The sequence below is a fragment of the Podarcis vaucheri genome (assembly GCF_965113315.1).
Source record: "Podarcis vaucheri genome assembly, chromosome: 10".
In the NCBI taxonomy this organism is placed as follows: domain Eukaryota; kingdom Metazoa; phylum Chordata; class Lepidosauria; order Squamata; family Lacertidae; genus Podarcis; species Podarcis vaucheri.
In genome coordinates, this window is record NC_138748.1 from 24,775,402 (window position 1) to 24,794,253 (window position 18,852).

At 39.6% G+C, this 18,852-nt stretch overlaps 1 protein-coding gene across 4 annotated transcripts in view; it reads right to left on the reverse strand.

Moving 5' to 3' along the window:
- The window catches only part of ADAMTS20 (ADAM metallopeptidase with thrombospondin type 1 motif 20), an 87,472-nt gene that overhangs the window by 63,607 nt on the left and 5,013 nt on the right, over nucleotides 1-18,852 (reverse strand). For 2 of the 4 annotated variants that reach the window (XM_082239412.1, XM_082239411.1), the window contains exons 3-4: nucleotides 5,441-5,606; nucleotides 1,178-1,437 (exon numbers count right to left, since the gene is read on the reverse strand). In XM_082239412.1, coding sequence (XP_082095538.1) covers nucleotides 1,178-1,437; nucleotides 5,441-5,606 — 426 coding nt within the window. Of the gene's footprint in view, nucleotides 1-1,177; nucleotides 1,438-5,440; nucleotides 5,607-16,557; nucleotides 16,663-18,852 lie in introns of those variants that run through there. The other 2 variants (XM_082239413.1, XM_082239414.1) reach the window with 2 other exon arrangements.

Sequence of the window (18,852 nt, forward strand, 5' to 3'; positions counted from 1 at the left end):
GGAAAAGGTCATGTATTATGGCAAACCTCTGGCATGGTATTCAAATCTCTCCCCTTCCAAAAATTCTAGTTATTTTCTAGGTGCAACAAGTATTTTAATAAGCCTGTACACTGGGTTAAGTTCCTATTTTTCTATTTAATAAAGGCAATGATAATTCTTATGAGACCATATCTATGCTTATACACACACACACACAACACACACACACACACACACACACACAAAAGTTCCATAGCTTTTTTAGATGTAAACCTCATCCACAACCCAGTTAAGCCAAAGTTCTTTAATTTAAATGAAATGAAATAGGTTTATTTTAATCCATACTGGTCTGAACTGTACATAACAGATTAGTAGAAGCAAATCTGACATTATATGTATTCACAGCATTATTTGTGGATATCTGGGGCTCAACATTCCCCTGACATCATTTTTAGAACCAAATTTACTGTCAAAAAGAATTTGTCACTGGATACAGCCAACCAAGTAATATGGGCCTGGATCCAAAGAGCTGCCTGGGTTTGTGCCAGGTTACTATGCTAGCCCAAATGAATGTTCTCCCCCCCCCCTTGAATAGCCGTATCATTCGTTCTAAAAGCAAAATGTGTGACCCTATGCCAATCAGCTCAGAAGCAAAACTGGACATTCACAAACAAGGTATTTTCTGCATACACAGGGGAACCCTGAGGTATACAGAAGCCTACTTCTTTCCTCTCTATAACCCCTTCCTGCAAAAGAGAGTCAATTTTTCTCCAAATTAAAAATGCTTGCATTATGGAATCCTGGCAGCAAGAAGCTGGAGTGCAGGTGCAAATCTTCTGCTCTGTAACTATGAAATCCCCTATCTCACAAGGCTGTTCAAGCTGGGGAGCATGTCTGGCTAATTCTCCAACTCTCCTTCTGGCCTGGAGCAAGACCAGGGAAATTGCACTCATAGGCTCATGGATACACCGCAACATGTCATCAGGTAGGGAAAGGTTGCCATTTGGGTGGGGACACAAAAAGCCTTTGATCACAATTCTGGAGGTTGCAGTCTAAATGATACGTTGCTTAAAACAATGACGGGGAAGCCAGGAACAGTTGTCTGGGCTCTACTTTGGTTCCTCCAGGCTGACAGGGATACAACATTAATTCCCCTGAAGTACCTGTTGGAATACATCTGTAATATAGGCTTACTTACTATTGACATTAGCGTTAATACATAATGCTGCAAGTTCCGTCCATGGTGCTGAACCATTCTGGCATCAGCCGTAACCATCACCTCTACGTATCTTGGATAGGAAAGGAAACGTTTCCTCCGGGAATGTGGGTTGTTTCTATCACTCTCGACAGAAAGGTTTTTAGAAGCATATTCTACAGCGGTGTGCTCCTGAAGTACATTTATGTCTTTCATTAAGCTGCTCTCATATGGAAATAGTAAAGTGCTTTTCTTTGGCTCTTCTGCAAAATAAAAACAAACAATTACTATTGCACATACAATTTGCAAGGCTAACACCCTAACGCTAAACATATTTCTTGCGGTCCCCTTGGAGCTTAAAGGATCACACAGAAAGTGGGGGAATTGGCTTGAAGAATGAACATAAGTTTTTGTCTGTTTGGCTTTCAATCCCTCCCTCTGCCCTTTATGCACTAGGCTGAAGAAACAAGGTATTTGCTTTGTTTAGGTGTTAACTCCGAATTCTGGCATGTGCAGGCTCACACCTGAGTTCTCTCTTGCTTCACATGCACACTTCTCAGTCCCCATCTCTTTCAGGTCATTTGGGGGGATAGTTTTTTTAATATAAAAAACAGAAATGGGATTTGCTTGCATACTTAAGAGGACCCTTTGCACGCACAGGAACTCAGTTCTGCCCTTTTTGCTTTTCTTGCTTTGGGCACCATTGTACAAACAAGGGAACAGATAGAAAAGAAGATTGGAATGTTACCAATCTGCCTAAAAGAGAACAGAAACTAATCTATGCTCACTTGCCAATAAGCAGAGTCAGGCTAGCATAGAAATTCGTTTACATTCAATGTCATTACTACATTCAATAGCTAAAATTTCTGCTTGGGCTATTTGGGCAACACAAGCTCTTTCTCTGCCAGTCAATAATTGCCTACAGGCACCTTATAAAGACCCAGGACTCATGGGAACAAGGCCAACAATTCCCAGCCCTGAAAAGAAGCCTGAATCAGTCTTGCTCATATTCTTCATCCCATTCCAAACAAAGATGGGGATGCTGAATACCAAAAGAAAATATGTCCTAAACTTGCAAGTTTGCCTGAAGGCTTTCCTATAACACTCTACTCCTGTTGTTCTCAGTGGATAAAGCAACTCTGAAACTTGGCATTTGCTACATAACACATGCACAATAAGAACAAAAGTGTTATTCCAAAACCCATTGGTTAGAAATCCAGACACCATATGGCAACACCTGTGCATGGAGACAGCAACCCTTAAACAGGCCTCTTCAATGCTGGCTGTTATCCAGTACATAGTGTGCTTCTTCGAGTGTGTAATGCTTATGGAATATTGTCTATCACCTTTCTTTTTTCCAAGTTTCAATTTCCCTCAAAACAAACTTTAACAAGAGTACCCCTCTTGGTGTTATTGTACCCACTACCAATGTTTTATGTACAGTGAATCTTTTTCTGCTTAGTTCAATGGCTTAGCAAAAAGGTTTCTTTTCACAGAACAAGAGGTTGAGAAGATACAACCCATTTATACACAATGTGGAGTTATCAATCACAGCATTAGGGCACAAAAAAATAATGGTTGAGATGCAGTGATATAAAAACAACTGGCCAGTGGAATTAAAGATATGCAAAATTCAAAATACAGGAATGAGACACAAAAATGGCAGATTGATAAACTGTGAAATATAAAGTCATAAGCTACAAGTATTACCTACTTATAAAACTGCCTGCCTGCCTACCTAGCTATATTGCGGGGGGGGGGGGGGAGAGACTTTACTAAGGAAATGGCAGTGATGCACAGTGATGAACATGACTTGAAAATTAAGATGTTAAAAATTAAAACTCCACAAGAAATAATTACTCTTATAAGAAGAAACAATTGCTCTCATATGAAACAGTGAAGAACTAACAATACTGCCTAATCTACACAAAAATATTTCAAAAAATACACATGGGATTGCACCACACAGACCTTCCTAAGGTGACACAATCTTCTTGCTAAACATACATTTCCCTACCTAGTTTTCCATGAATGAACACGTTAAATCTGAAGACTCACTTTGCAAAACTGGTATTATATGTCTTGACCACCTATGATACCATTATATACACAATAAAAATCCCAATAGATGTCTACTCGCACTGTCTAAATCCTACAAAGTTAAATGGAACAGATTTCCAGTTACCGTAAATATGTGTCGGATTGCAGCCTTAGTTTTTTAAACAGCTATACTGCAGGGTGGACACCAGGGGGTGACAAATGTAAAGGATAGAGAAGCAGATGTTGCTCTGATGCAGGTGGAGAAGAGTGACACCACAAACAAAAGGGGGTGCCACAGATTTAATTTAATGCAATCCGAGTTTGATTAGTCACAAATATGACATAACAACCAGAAATCTCAATAGGCTACATAATGCACAGCCTTTGTAAACCCTAGTAAGCCCTTGTACGACTCTTTGTCTGGAGAGAGATAAACCAAGATCTTGAATTAAGATGCAACATTAAGCCAAATCTTAGGCTTAGGTCTGCATAAATGCCCAGAATTTATTATGCTTTATTTTGAACTCAATAGTTGTGATTATGTGGGATTTGGATTTTTCCATTTTCTAGCAGCAGGGTGAGTAAAAAATGGAGAAGTAGTTTGAGGAAGCAATGGAAAAGTCTGATTGGCGGGTGATGTTGGCGTATAGTTATGTTGAACACAGAAACTGCACTTCCTGTACAATGCTGCCTCTTTCTCTAACCATAAGAGGAATCACGGTATACAAGAAATGCCTTTTTAAACAAAATGCACTGAACAGCAAGATATTAACATTTATTTCCTAGGTATCAAATTAAGAAACAATTCCGCACATGAGGAATTGGCAGAAAATAGCCAATCTTGCTACATCAAACCAGAATTGAAAGGCTAAAGTATATCCTAAAGCATGCTGCCTTCATTTCTCTCTACCGCCCTACTTCACAAAATACTGTTTAAGGGGCATTCTGCATTATTCACAATTGTAAAAATATAATCTGTATGCAAGCCCTAGGCTGAGCACTTGGCAATGGTGCCAACTCTCAAAAATGCATGTGATCTAGTTAAGAAAAATGCTGCTCAGAGACCATATGTTAAAACAACAGCACGTATCTACCATTTTTGCTGTTTCCAAATTTATAAACATAAGCCTTTTCCTTCAAAAAGCAAACAAACGCTTATCCATTTTTAATAACAGCCCCAGGTTATCTAATTGAAAATCATACAAATTTCCACTACACAGGAATTACTGGAAATGCTATGTCCAATTCCTGGAAAAGGAATGGACACTGTTCAGTAGCCAACCGAACATGGCGGGGGTGGGGGGGAGGTTTGAGAGTATTTTGGCACTATCTGATGCCTGATCAGCCAAGTGTCACAACACACCTCCAGACTGCAAAGCCTTTTAATGAAAGGAAGCCATGTAAGACTAAATGAAGGAAGAAAATGGCCTGTTCACATCTTCCAATTAAATTTCTAAAGCTAAACAAGAACTTTATCCAACCTGATTCTGCAATTAAACCCTGCTTGACATTCTCCATACAAGCATCATTCTCCTCTGGAACTAAAATACACAACACAATTTTAAAAAACAGCTCTAGTCCAGTCATACCAAAGGACACTGCAGCCTTTAATATGGAGCATCTAATAATGAACATGGAAGAAAATGCTGGCCAGGTCTCTTGAGTACAGATCAGAGCAGCCGTATTTTACTAACCAGCCAACCTTTCTTAGATGCCAGCAGTAGCAGATCATGTCACTTCAGCACAGATACTGAGGGGACAGCTACACTGCAGACTTCAACTAGTTTAACAGTCTTTCCCTGCCCACAGGAAATGGGAAATGCAGTTTTGTGAAAAAAGCTGAGGCTCTCTAACATAATTCTCAGTCTGACACCAATTCCCAGAATTCTATGTCGTAACAAGTCTGTTAAATGTGAATTCATTGCTTAGATACACCCTTCATCTTCAACAATCATGTACAGCAGGTATAGGGACCCTCCAGTTGTTGCTGAACTATAACTCCCATCAGCCCCTGTAAGCATGACCAATGACCAGTATCTGAAGGTCATTCCCCACACCTAAAGGTTCCCCACACCTGACTTACAGCATCTTACCCAACACCACCAACATGATAGAGAAACACAAGCATATCTTGATGAAGACTAATACCACCATGGGATAGTATCAACAAACCACTGGTGATTCTAACAAGATAATTGTCCATCACTGTTTAAGATTTAGTTGTACCTGAAGTTTCACAAGGTTTATAGGAATTCTGATAAGAATCTTTCTTAAATTCGTCATGTTTATATATTAGATGTGGTTTATTATGGTCATCTTCTTGTTCATCTTCAGCTGCTGTCATCAAAGGTTCCAAAAAGTATTCACCGTCATGGGACTTAAATGTGCCCATCTGAAAACGAAAGAGAAGGTGTCACTGGAGAAGCTGCAGCAACCCAAATGTGAGTAGGTTAATGCCTTTTAAAAAGTAATCACAGTTGCATTATTTATTATATGAATTAATGGTCCTTAAACCTTACAGGCAAAACTGGGATTTCAAGCTTTTTGATGATGCTGAAACACTGATGTTGCAATCCTATATGCACTTACCTGGGAGTATGTTGGAATGAACAATATAGGGTTGCCGTATTTCAAAAAGTGAAAATCTGGACACAAAAGGCGGGGGCAAAATCTAAATAAAAAAAGGAGATGTTTTTGAGCTATTTTGGGGAAAATTCATGCTGAGCTCCAGGGATATGTGCATTTATCAGACCAAAATCAACCCAGGCTTGCCCGGCTGCTTTGATGATTCCAGATAACATTGGGTCAATCTCTCTCTCTCTCTCTCTCTCTCTCACACACACACACACACACACACACACAGTGGCGGCGGCAACACATTAAAATGTTTGCCCTATCAACTTTTGATGGTACTTTCTGTGCCTACCATGGTGACCACAGGTAATCAGTTATGGTTCCTTTGTTCACTCCCACCGTTCCTTGGATAACTGTAGTAATTCTTGAGCTAATACATGCCAACCAACATATTATAGGACTGTTGTATTTCAAAAAGTGAAAATCCAGACACAAAAGCTGTCGAACACTTTTTCTTTTCTTTTCGCTTGCAAAGTTGTTGAGCTTTTTTTTGGGGGGGGGGTGGAAATCTCTTTGACCGACGAATCCCATCTATGTCCAAGAACTTCCGAATACATGGCAGCCAGAAGACATGCCCAGGATTTCATTATTATACTTTTATGTCGTTTCAAGAAAGCAAAGGATAAATGTAGATTAGAAACCAAAGCTTACAATTCTAATGAAATTATTTCTAGAAAAAGTATTGCATATTTAGTGGAATCTGGGTTAAACACATCAATTAACAAATTAAATTATCATCAGAATAAGTGAGTTGCAAATTCTACTAATATACAAGTGACTGTACTGCAGATAGTTACATCAGTCATCTACAAGAGCCTTTATCTGAGTGTCATATCTAACTTTTAAAATTAATTATTGTATACTACAAATGTATATTAAATTAATCGCTCTCATTTATAGCATTTTTTGGAACTGAACAAAATGTTTCTGATGTACCAGGCACGGAATTCTAGAAACAGTTGCACAATTTATTCCTGCCTGGAAATCTGTAGTAGTACAATTACAGATCTACATTCTTATTTTATAACAGCACTGAAATGTGTATTAAGGTATTATAGTTTTGCTTTATGAACCTTTTCATTTTCTCTAGAAACTGTGGTCAGTGAGAATTCATGTCACCTGAGCACAAGAGTGTCTGATTTATTATTATGCTGAATGCATACAATGCTGAGCTCTGGATGGTTGGCAAAACAGCATCCACTATAGCCTGCTTTTGCAGCCTAAATTGCAGCAGCTGAAACACAATGTGGTGTGGGCCTTCCACCCACATTTTACTTTGATGTTGAACCAGCAGGGGTAGTACACACAAACCACGTATTCCACTATCAGTCTTAAGTTGTTGAGGGTTTTGCCTTTAAGGCCATGTTTTGAAACTCATATGCAAGAAAGCTTGTTTGCTATTGTTAACCACCTTGAATGGCTCACTCAACCAATTTCAAGAAGGGCCAGATCTGTGGGAAGTTTTCCTATCCTTATTGCATGTGTGATCTGATGCTTGATCAGTAGACAGATCCTTTACAACATTGTCAATCAGTGAAGTAAGAGGCTCTCCAATTGAGAGTTTGGTGAATGAAAGCTCAATTTCACGTTATGTAGAAGTGTCTTGCCAATGTTACCTGTCCACTTGTTGTTAGATAAGGTCTTCCCATCAAGTGTTGTGATCAAGTGTCTTAAGGGTAAGTCATTGGTGTGGAGAGCACAAACCAACCAGATCAAGCTTACGACCAATCTTGACCTATACCCACTACATGGTAACATGCTCCCAGCCAGTTAACATTTGTATAATCACTTTCAATGGCCTGAAGGCTCTAACCAATGCCCTTTGTCTTCGTGACATCTACAAGATCATTAGCAATAACGCCAGCTGTTTTTTCTCTCTTTGAGCCCTTTTCCAGAGTGAAGTAGTAGAGATATATTTCACCTGGCTCACTGCACACAGAATAATGCTGTTCTGATGCTGGGCAACTGGGGAACTGCTGATGTGAATTGTCTGCTTTCAGCATAACTTTAGTTGTATCTTCATGACCATCAAAGGAGATGCAGTCAATTTCACCCTTCTGACAAAGATAATTCAATTCCTGATCCAGAGACTACATAACTTTTTATTGGGGTCCCTTGACTTTATTGTGATAAACTCCAAGTCTCTTGTCCTCTCAGTGATCAAGCCAGCATCCATAAAGGTGGTTGTGGTGATAGCAGCTGTGGCATGCAGGCTAACACCCTATCTGATGCTCTGCATAGCAACATTATGTATTTCTAATGATGTTGTACTCTGCCTTTTTATTAGAAGTGGAAGGTTTACTTGGTTTTCCTAAAGTCAATTCATAAGTTCCATCATTTCCATCTTGGACATCAGGTACAGTGGTACCTTGGGTTAAGTATTTAATTCGTTCCGGAAGTCCGTACTTAACCTGAAACTGTTCTTAACCTGAAGCACTACTTTCAGTGGCGTAGCGTGGGTTGTCAGCACCCGGGGCAAGGCAAGTAATTTGCGCCCCCTAACCCGTGGATTTGCGCCCCTAACCCGTGGATTTGCGCCCCCTAACCCTAACCCCCAGATGTTGCGCTCGGTGTGGCCGGCCCCCCCCCTGCACCTCCCACGCTACGCCACTGACTACTTTAGCTAATGGGGCCTCCTGCTGCTCATCCTGAAGCAAAGTTCTTAACCTGAAGCACTATTTCTGGGTTAGCAGAGTCTGTAACCTGAAGCGTATGTAACCTGAAGCGTATGTAACCTGAGGTACCACTGTATTTGTTCTTTTATTTTCATCAGCAGAGAAAATTATTTCATTTGATGGTATGGAAGCATCCTGTTTACTTCTTTGCTTATATCCAGCAAGGCTTCTTCACTTGCCTTCTTGCTGCTTCCACTTTTTGACTTGCCTGTTATTTTCCCAAGCAAGAGGCTATCCCACTGAGTCCAATTCTTCAGCCTTAATTCTTCCAAGAACTTGGAAAACTGCAGTTTATGTAACAGCAATTGCTGGCTGCTCATTTTGTAATACTGTGAGATTTATGTGAAACAAAACTCAAAAAAGTAGCTATGGCAGGCTGCCATGGGTTTTGGTAGACTTGGGCCTCCAAGGACAGCTGCAAGTAATTGAAAGATGGCTCTTGGGGAATTGTCAGTCACTGTATAATGAGCCCCAGGTGAGAGGAAGATGGGGCTGATTAACAATAACAAATCTTCAGCCAGAGCAAGCTTGAAGAGGATGTTAGAGAGTCTGGTGGTCTCTGATCAGGATTATTGAACAAAAATATAAAGCTGAATAAAGGGTTGTCCAGTAAATGAAATATTATTCTGGAACCAAGAACTGGAAAATTAATGCATTCAGAGAATCAGGAAGCATTTTTGAAGGTTATAAACCCAAGGGTATGAACTTATGGGTAAAGGTTTTCCTTTGAAAATATGTACTTCAATGAGGGATGGATCTACACACAGGGGCAGAAACCACTATAAATAAGCTATAATTTAAATCGTTATAACAAAAGAAAAAAACACACTATGTAAAATTACATAGAAAAGTTTTGTGCTCACAGCATCAACTGGTGTTGCATGCTTATAACACATTTGAAATGCTGTTTTTCGACTAATGTAGCTGAGTCCAAGATGATGGTTCAGTGCTGATAGAGTGAGGTCACCCCTCTGAGGTGCATCATGCTCTTACATTTGCTGACAGGTGAAAATACACCTACTCATTCAGGCCTTTCAGGAGGGATAAAGTGCATTAGGTACCGATAGCACCTTCTATCGCACTGTCCTGATTTCTGATTTTGTTGCTGCGGTTTTATCGCAGATGTTTACTATCAATTGTTTATTGATGATGCTGATTTTTGTTTATCTTGTTGTTGTCTTATTGTATTTGTATTTTCTGCCCTGGATGAAGAACAGACTATAAATGCTTGCAATAAATAATACGTTAGTTTTGGCTATCCAGTATCTTCAGCATGGCATTTCTACAATTAAAACATTATAACCAATGAACATAAACAAGTTCCAAGGCCATGTAACTCTAAACATGATGAAGACATGAACAGCTATTTCAGATAAGTGTTTTGTCATCATCTACACAGGCAAAGAGCATTTGCTCAAGATGGCATACACACACACAACTGGCAAGTCTGAAGCAGAGGAACTATGACATCCCAATTCAGTCATAATGACCAAAAAAAACCTGACACTGATTTTGAAATGGCTTTACAGTATTATGGATTATATGAAGACAGGAAAAACATATTCAAATGGCTAAAGACCATTTGTAGAAAGGTGGTTACACACTTCTGCACTAGCACACACACAAATAAACATACACTTGCACAAACTATCTTGCTATTTTCAAAATAAATATCCCAGGTATGCACAAAGGTAAGGTGGAGATGCCTACTTTATTGACTGATCTATCTGTAAGTCTTAATTTTAAGAATGGAACAAAATAGACAAGTTGCCTCTTTTTCTTCCCAGAATGAGGCAAAACAAAGACTCCTGCATTCCTCTTCCCCATACAAACAAGAGATATCTTTTTTCTATCTGTTTTCAGCAGTAACTCTTTAAAATAGGTTTTGGATTTTGGTGAATTATGACTCAATACACTCTGGCCCACACAGCTGCTTATGCAGCCAGGTTCTCTCATCAGAAAACATTAATAAACCAAGCTTTGTTCATGTCTCCCAGAAACTCCCATTCCTGACTGACACAGCCTACTAGGACATGCATGGGAATCAGCGGAGAGAGAAAAGGTAGGAGCAGATTAATAAAGGCTATGGTGACCTTGCAAGAACCCACATGGCAAGTGAGCGAAGGTCTCAATTTGCCTATTGAGAGAGGACCAAGGGTTTCTTACCCCTGCTGTTTATAAAGAATTATACATGATGGGGCAGGGAGGCTGCGTTTCTAAATGCATTCACTTCAAATAGAATTTTAATATCACTGCACTATGTGATGAAACGGTGAATGCAATGTGCTGTAAACAAAAGCACATAACAAACAAGCTTAGCACTCCAGGATAAATCATCAGTTGAATCAAGTCAAATACTCCTTTGTAGAGCAACAGACCACAACTCTATCAAAGGCTGCTTTAAAGCCCACTACATAGCCATGAGGTCAAATTCTGCCTTTCCATCTACAAGTTTAAACCTCTTTTACTTCAACAGGAATTGTACATGCATGAAGAGGACAAAAGCCCTTTCATTTGTGCATACTAAATGATAGAATGCATGCTGGAAGGATCTTCTCAGTCTCCAAGTTAAAGAGGTAGAAAAATGATGTGCTGAAAACATTTTACAGTTTGGCAAGAAGGTGTGCTGACTCTGAAAACAATAACCTGTGCTCATGCTTAACAAAAACAATATTAAACTCGCACACAAAAGGAAACATGGAGGCAATCCACTGAAACCTGCCAGGCACAAAAAGAACAATGTATAGATTTTACCCTGGATCATGTTCTGAACCTAGCCACTAGCCTAAAATTTGGGTTAAGAAACATTTAGCATTGGACAGCAAAGTCAGTTTTACTAACCAGGTCACATAATAGGATTAACGCATATATACAGGAGTGCAGGGCTTTCTGGTGCCAAGCCATTATGCTTTGGCGAAATGAGTGTGAAATTTTGTGCATGTACTCATGTATACAATAATACGTTACCCTTCTAACTTTACTATCTGTTAATATACCATATTTTTCTCTCTATAAGACGCACCAGACCATAAGATGCACCTAGTTTTTGGAGGAGGAAAACAAGAAAAAAAATATTCTGAATCTCAGAAGCCAGAACAACAAGAGGGATCACTGCACAGCGAAAGCAGCGATCCCTTTTGCTGTTCTGGCTTCTGGGATAGCTGCGCAGCCTGCATTCGCTCCATAAGACGCACACACATTTCCCCTTACTTTTTAGGAGGGAAAAAGTGAGTCATATAGAGCAAAAAATACGGTAATCAGTTCAAGATTCTATGAATGAAAAAACTGAATAGATCCTTTGGAATGAATGTGAGATCTTTAAATATTACCAAAAGAGGAACAATTGCTGAAGGCTATCTTAAATAAACAAGACTTAAAACAGGAGAATACAAAATGGCAGAACAACACTCCGTGGAAGAAGAATGTCACATTTCAGGACGGTTTTACTTTTACTAAGGAAGGGGTGGCAAACTTCTTGTCTATTGGAGGAGTTGGAGGATGGATGGCGGCTAACAGATTGAGGTTGAATCCTGACAAGACAGAAGTACTGTTCTGGGGGGACAGGAGGCGGGTGGGTGTGGGGGACTTCCTGGTCCTGAATGGAGTAACTGTGCCCCTGAAGGACCAGGTGCACAGCCTGGGAGTCATTCTGGACTCACAGCTGTCCATGGAGGTACAGGTCAATTCTGTGTCCAGGGCAGCTGTTTATCAGCTCCATCTGGTACGCAGGCTGAGACCCTACCTGCCCGCAGATTGTCTCGCCAGAGTGGTGCATGCTCTGGTTATCTCTCGCTTGGACTACTGAAATGCGCTCTACGTGGGGCTACCTTTGAAGGTGACCCGGAAACTACAACTAATCCAGAATGCGGCAGCTAGACTGGTGACTGGGAGCAGCCGCCAAGGCCATATAACACCGGTCTTGAAAGACCTACACTGGCTCCCAGTACGCTTCCGAGCACAATTCAAATTGTTGGTGCTGACCTTTAAAGCCCTAAAGGGCCTCGGTCCAGTATACCTGAAGGAACGTCTCCACCTTCATCGTTCGGCCCGGACACTAAGGTCCAGCGCCGAGGGCCTTCTGGCGGTTCTCTTGCTGCGAGAAGCCAAGTTACAGGGAACCAGGCAGAGGGCCTTCTAGGTAGTGGCACCCGCCCTCTGGAACGCCCTCCCACCAGATATCAAAGAGAAAAATAACTACCAAACTTTTAGAAGACATCTGAATGCAGCCCTGTTTAGGGAAGCTTTTGATGTTTAATAGGTTATTGTATTTTAGTGTTCTGTTGGAAGCCGCCCAGATTGGCTGGGGAAACCCAGTCAGATGGGCGGGGTATAAATAAATTTATTTATTTATTTATTTATTTATTTATTTATTTATTATTATTATTATTATTATTATTATTATTATTATTATTATTATTATTTGTTGTTGTTGTTGTTGTTTAGTCACTTAGTCATGTCCGACTCTTCGTGACCCCATGGACCAGAGCACGCCAGGCACTCCTGTCTTCCCCTGCCTCCCGCAGTTTCGTCAGACTCATGTTTGTAGCTTCGAGAACACTGTCCAACCATCTCGACTTCTGTCGTCCCCTTCTCCTTGTGCCCTCAATCTTTCCCAACATCAGGGTCTTTTCCAGGGAGTCTTCTCTTCTCATGAGGTGGCCAAAGTATTAGAGCCTCAGCTTCACGATCTGTCCTTCCAGTGAGCACTCAGGGCTAATTTCCTTAAGAATGGATGCATTTGATGTTCTTGCAGTCCATGGGACTCTCAAGAGTCTCCTCCAGCACCATAATTCAAAAGCATCAATTCTTCGGCGATCAGCCTTCTTCTTCTTCTTAGCCAAATGTAACTGGGCATGGGACCCTAATAGACCCATGAGGTCACTTCCCCAAAGCCACTTTCATCTACACCCAAAAGGTGATGATGGGGCAGCTTCAGCTTGGACGGTAATGATTTTCAATCTGGTTTCAAGTCTGGTTTGGGGTACTCAAACTGCTTGGTGCCCTGTGCTGGGAGAGGAACAGGCAATAAAAATGTTGACCCTCTTTGACATCTTGGTGACTTTTGACACCATTTACCACACTGGGGCTACTGCCAAAGGGTGGTACACAAAACTCTTAAATAAATAAATAAATTTATTCGATAAGTCTTTCTTCCACTTCTTGCTTTTTTGATGACTCATATAATCACATCAGTCAAACTGCACATATCTTGTCATGCATATATTTCCAGGTCACACAGAGAAGCCCCATCCCCAGACGTTTCACAACTTATTGCCAAGAGCTTCACTGGTTAAACTAGTTCCCAGTATGCCCAGTAATACTGGTATTCTTACTGCCTTGCAATGCATGTCATGGAAGGCTTAGACCAGTCAATAAGCTACATAAGAAATGTATCATCTCTCCTCAACAATATCAAAACAGCAACAGGAAATTCCTGAGTCCGCTCAGATACCGCAAAGTTCAGTGCCACCTAGGGACATATAATTACACTATTTACTGAGCATATCCCTAAACTATTACTATATAATTGGTTCTATATGTAAGTTAGGTGCAATCACTAACTCAAATACTAAATGACAAGCAAGTTGTTACCCACATATATTCATGTAAAATTCTTACATCAACTAGTTTGTTACAACAGCTTTCTGTCTACAACTACTACTACTTTAATGAAGTCTCACATAACTCCAACACTAATTCTACTGTATAAAGTGAAAATATATAGTTTGTTACGTTATAGTGTGCATTATCTAATACTGTTGTGGCTAACAGCTTCAACAACAAAAGTTGTGAAATTGAAAGCAACTTCACAAATAGTCTTTAAAGCAATTCCTAATACTTTGAGGGTTTTTACAATCAAGCGGTTATAAAATTCTGATGCACAGCCCATCAATTCAAAACTGAAACAAAATAAACAAAAGGATTCAAGCAAAACATACCATGCAGTAAAGATTCGTGTGAAAATGTTTGTAAAATTCTTAATTCTAGAGCAATAATTGTGTTCTAGCAAAAACAGCAAAGAGTTTTATGGTGTCTTAAAGACTAACAGCTTTATTGGGGTATACGCTTTCATGGGCAAAAACCCACTTCATCATAATGTGTTATCCTTATCTACAGAAAAAGTCAGTCACAGGTATTCTTTTTCTCAGTTAATACAAATATGGAGTTCATCACTGGAGTAATTCCCACCAGTGCCTTTATTTTTATTATTTGATAAAATAGCTGCTAATACTTGGGGGGGAAAGAACAACACTCAGTTGCAGCCAGTCATGTGTAGCAGAAAATTTCCCAATGCTTTTTTCCCCCAAGGTAAATTCTCCATTTTTGAAGTTCCTCAGTAACAATGAATGGGTACGAATTGCAAACAAATATTATGCAATACGGTTAGTTACAAAGTAGTTAGCTTTGTTTATGAAATACAGTACAAATAAAACAAACATGCTGAAGTAAATAACCTTCTAGGGTCTCAGAACTTTTTCCAATGAAAACTGAAAATCTACAATACAAATTACTATATGCAAATATACTTAGGAAAATTTTCTAATTCAAAATTATAGACTCAACTAAAAATTGCAATGATTACTAACAATGCGATCCTGACCTATGGTATCACAAACACCATTTAGACATAAATCTTGAGCCCTAACATTTTCTGTAATGGAGAACTACAACGATACCACAGAACAAAGCCTCCTAGCAGACCTCGCAAACAATAAATATTGCATCTTTTACTAAAGTGGCACCTCCTAGATTTTAAATTATGAAGCCACAACACTGGAAATGTGTTTTCTTGTAGAGAAGTAACTCAGTCATCAGACTCTCATCAATGCTGAAGATTGTATGCTCACTGCTTTTCATGAAGGTTGTTTAATAAAGAAATAAAGAAATAATTCATACTGTTTTGTCAAAACTGGACAGAATAACAGCTCCTGCAGGAGAAATATCCAGCTTTCGACTCGGACAAGCCACAAATACTATGCCACCTGATTCTAATACCACATTTTCCACCTACTAGATTGTCTGAAGGCATTTTCAGTAGGGCTGTGTCATTTCTATGTTTAGAACATGATCTTACAGACCACAGGCATCTAGCAGACTATGAGTATCAAATAATTATTTAGCAGCAGCAGCAGCAGTGGTAATAGCAGCACTATAGTCATTTTGACCCTATATAACAAAATGGATCATTCGCCGTGCAGTAACCTTTCCTTAAGGTTCGCCGAGTATATCATGAGACAAATGAGACCCAGACCTATATAGATCAAGTAAGGGTGGACCCATAATGCACAAGGCCCATGTATTTTTCTGAGTCAACCAAATGTTTCTGGGTGGATAATGAATTTTGGAGGATATAAATTAGGGGGAATAAATTTAAGATGGCTTTTCCTAGATGATTTGGGAGTGATGGAGAAGTGTTAGTCAAATGGAATTAAGAGTTATTTGGAGCAGGACCTGTGAGGAAATTAGTTTTGGGTAAATGAATTAAAAGATGAATGGATTTCAGGTGAACTAGAGTGGGTTGCAAATGAACTTACTCTGAATTAACTGAATATATAGAGGTTATCCTGATCGAAAATTAGTGAGCTTGCCTTTTGTAACATTTAAATTATACATTTGCATAAACAGATATAACTTGGCATATGCAGATATTATGCAGATTTGTGTCTACGGGTCTGTGCCCTGTATCTTTCAAGCAACTAGCAATATCCTGGGACCATTTAGATATCTTAACCACATATAGCAGAATTAGATCCACAACATCTGGAACTATGGAAAAGTGAGGTAATATGTGACCATAAAACTGGTTTAATTACAGGTAGATGATTCACCAGATTTATTGTGTCTGCCAAGAGTAACACCAGATTCTCCAAGAAGCAAGGCCTTTTACATTAGGAAAGGACTCTTTCCCCCCCCTTTTAAATAGTGACTGTCCTATTGAAGAAAGACTGTATTGTGGTCAATTGTATACTTCACCCTGCATTTCTTAACAGACTTTGGTGACAACTAAGTTTAATAAGAATTAATATATTTTACCTCTTTGTTTCCTCTCTGGACTATGTTTAAGAGGCCATTTTGATCCACCTGCAGCCACTGAAATCCTCAGCAGATCTGGTTGCCCATTTCTGTAGGAAGCTAAAACTGACCAATGAAGTGAAAGTAAAAGAAAAATATAGAACTTAGAAAAATGTAGTTAGCTTGTGGCGTCTAGAATGAATTCTAAATGATGTCTGCCTGCCTGCAAATGATCAGACACATGTGTCATTGCAAAAAATTCCTGTGTCCTTTGGTTACAGCACTGATACATATTTCCATTTTTTCCCTTAGCTCCCTTCTCAGTCATTCCCTTTTAACATCTGCACGCCAGAACGTATGCACATTGCATGACTGAATCACATCTTTAAGAAATGTTTCTAGTTAGCCCACAGCATTTATTCCAGAAGTACTTATCATATGCTTAGGACCCCTTCAGTGTGTTTGTGTGCATGCACACACAGCAAAAACACTGCCATGTAAGCTGTTTGACAGTGGAATGGTCTCCTTCAGGAGGTTGTGGACTCTCCTTCCTTAGAGGTTTTTAAGCAGAGGTAGGATGGCCATCTGTCATGGATGCTGTAGCTGAGATTCCTGCAATACAGAGGGTTGGACTTGATGACCCTTGAGGTCCCTTCCAACTCTACGATTCTATGAAGAAAATGTTAAATACTATGGTATGTTTACACCTGGCAACCTACACATAGATTTTCATTAGATGTGCTTTCCACAGAGGAATTTTGTCATATCTGAAGCAGTGCTTGTAGAAGTGCCCTCTTAACAGTACACCCCTAAACATGACTACTCAGAAGTAAATGACTTTTTGTTAAAAGGGGCTCACTCCCAGATAAGTACATGTAATATTGCACACTGGAACCCACAGTGAACAGTAATGAATGTATCTCATTTATTTCAGTGTTGAGTACATATATTTGAGTGAAGGACTGCAGTCACGGTGCCTAGACCTTCAGTCCTGCCACTGCTATAAACTCTTATATAAACAGGCTTGGACAAATGCAGAATTATGATAATATACTCTACTCAAGTAACTATATATCTGATTATATTCAGGCAAATTGCATGCATATTCAGAATATGTTTGAAATCTTAGCTTGTAAACTTCTTGTAGGCTGTTTTAAGTCCTTTTTTTCTTTCTTCCTCTGACATTTACAGCAATGATCCATTGCAGTTCCTCACAAATATGTGAAACTGTGTGACATAATTGTCATCAAATCAATCAAAGGAGCTTCTCATACTTCAATTGCAATAATGAAAGGAACTGTTCCCTAATGTATCATGGTTTGGCACAAAACGAGGAAAGATTTTTTCATCTGGAATCATTTTCACACTTCTTATTATATAATTATTGATATTAATATAACTAGCCTTCTACAAAATAAGATTGCATCCCCATAACTCCAAAAAAATGATGCCACTTGATAATGACACAACTTGGTTATTGATATTTTGAAGGATTTACAAATCCTGAAGACATGGATTGGTTTGGATTTAATATCAAACTATGGTTTGGTGCTCTTGCAATCCTGGTTTGTCTGGTTTGGAAATACTTCCTCATATGGTGTAGAATGAAAACAGAATGCAGAACATTCATTAGGTAACAAAGGCATAAACATGGGTACTCACGAGGAACTCATGGGAAGAGAGATAGGGTAGGAAAAGATACGTATCCCCCGCCCCAAATCAGTTAGACGATCCTTCAAAAGCTTGGACGATTTCTGCTAAACATTAGGTGTTAAGTGCTGAGCCAATTCAAGACAACCTTTGCCTGGAGGGTACCAGTAGATTGAGAGGCCTTTAGAGCAAATATGGGAAATGTGTGGCTAGACTACAACTCACATGACCTCTAACCCTGGGGTGGGAATAGGCAATAAAGATACAGTTTGATTCCTCATAGCCAGAGTTAGAGTCCTGGCTGCCAAGGACCACACCTGTGGCCTAGGTTTTTTCTGCTGCCTTGTGAAAGAAGAACAAGGGTGAGGGAGGGTGTCTGTCATGGGTAGAGACCATTACCAGCCCTTTAGCATTTCTCCCACCCCAATTTCTCAACTTCTGTATTAAGAAGCATGGACGGGAGGTTACAAGTAGGTTGATAATTACAGATTTTCTGTGAAGCAGACCCAGGTTTGTAAAATAAAAAGGGTTTCTTTGGCTACGTTCAAAGCAAGAGGAAGAACAAGCAAGCAATAGGTCCCTTGAGTGAAGAAGATGGAGAAATGCTATTGGGTGACAGAGAGAAGGCGGAGCTGCCTCTCTCTTCACCCAAAATGAAATGATAAT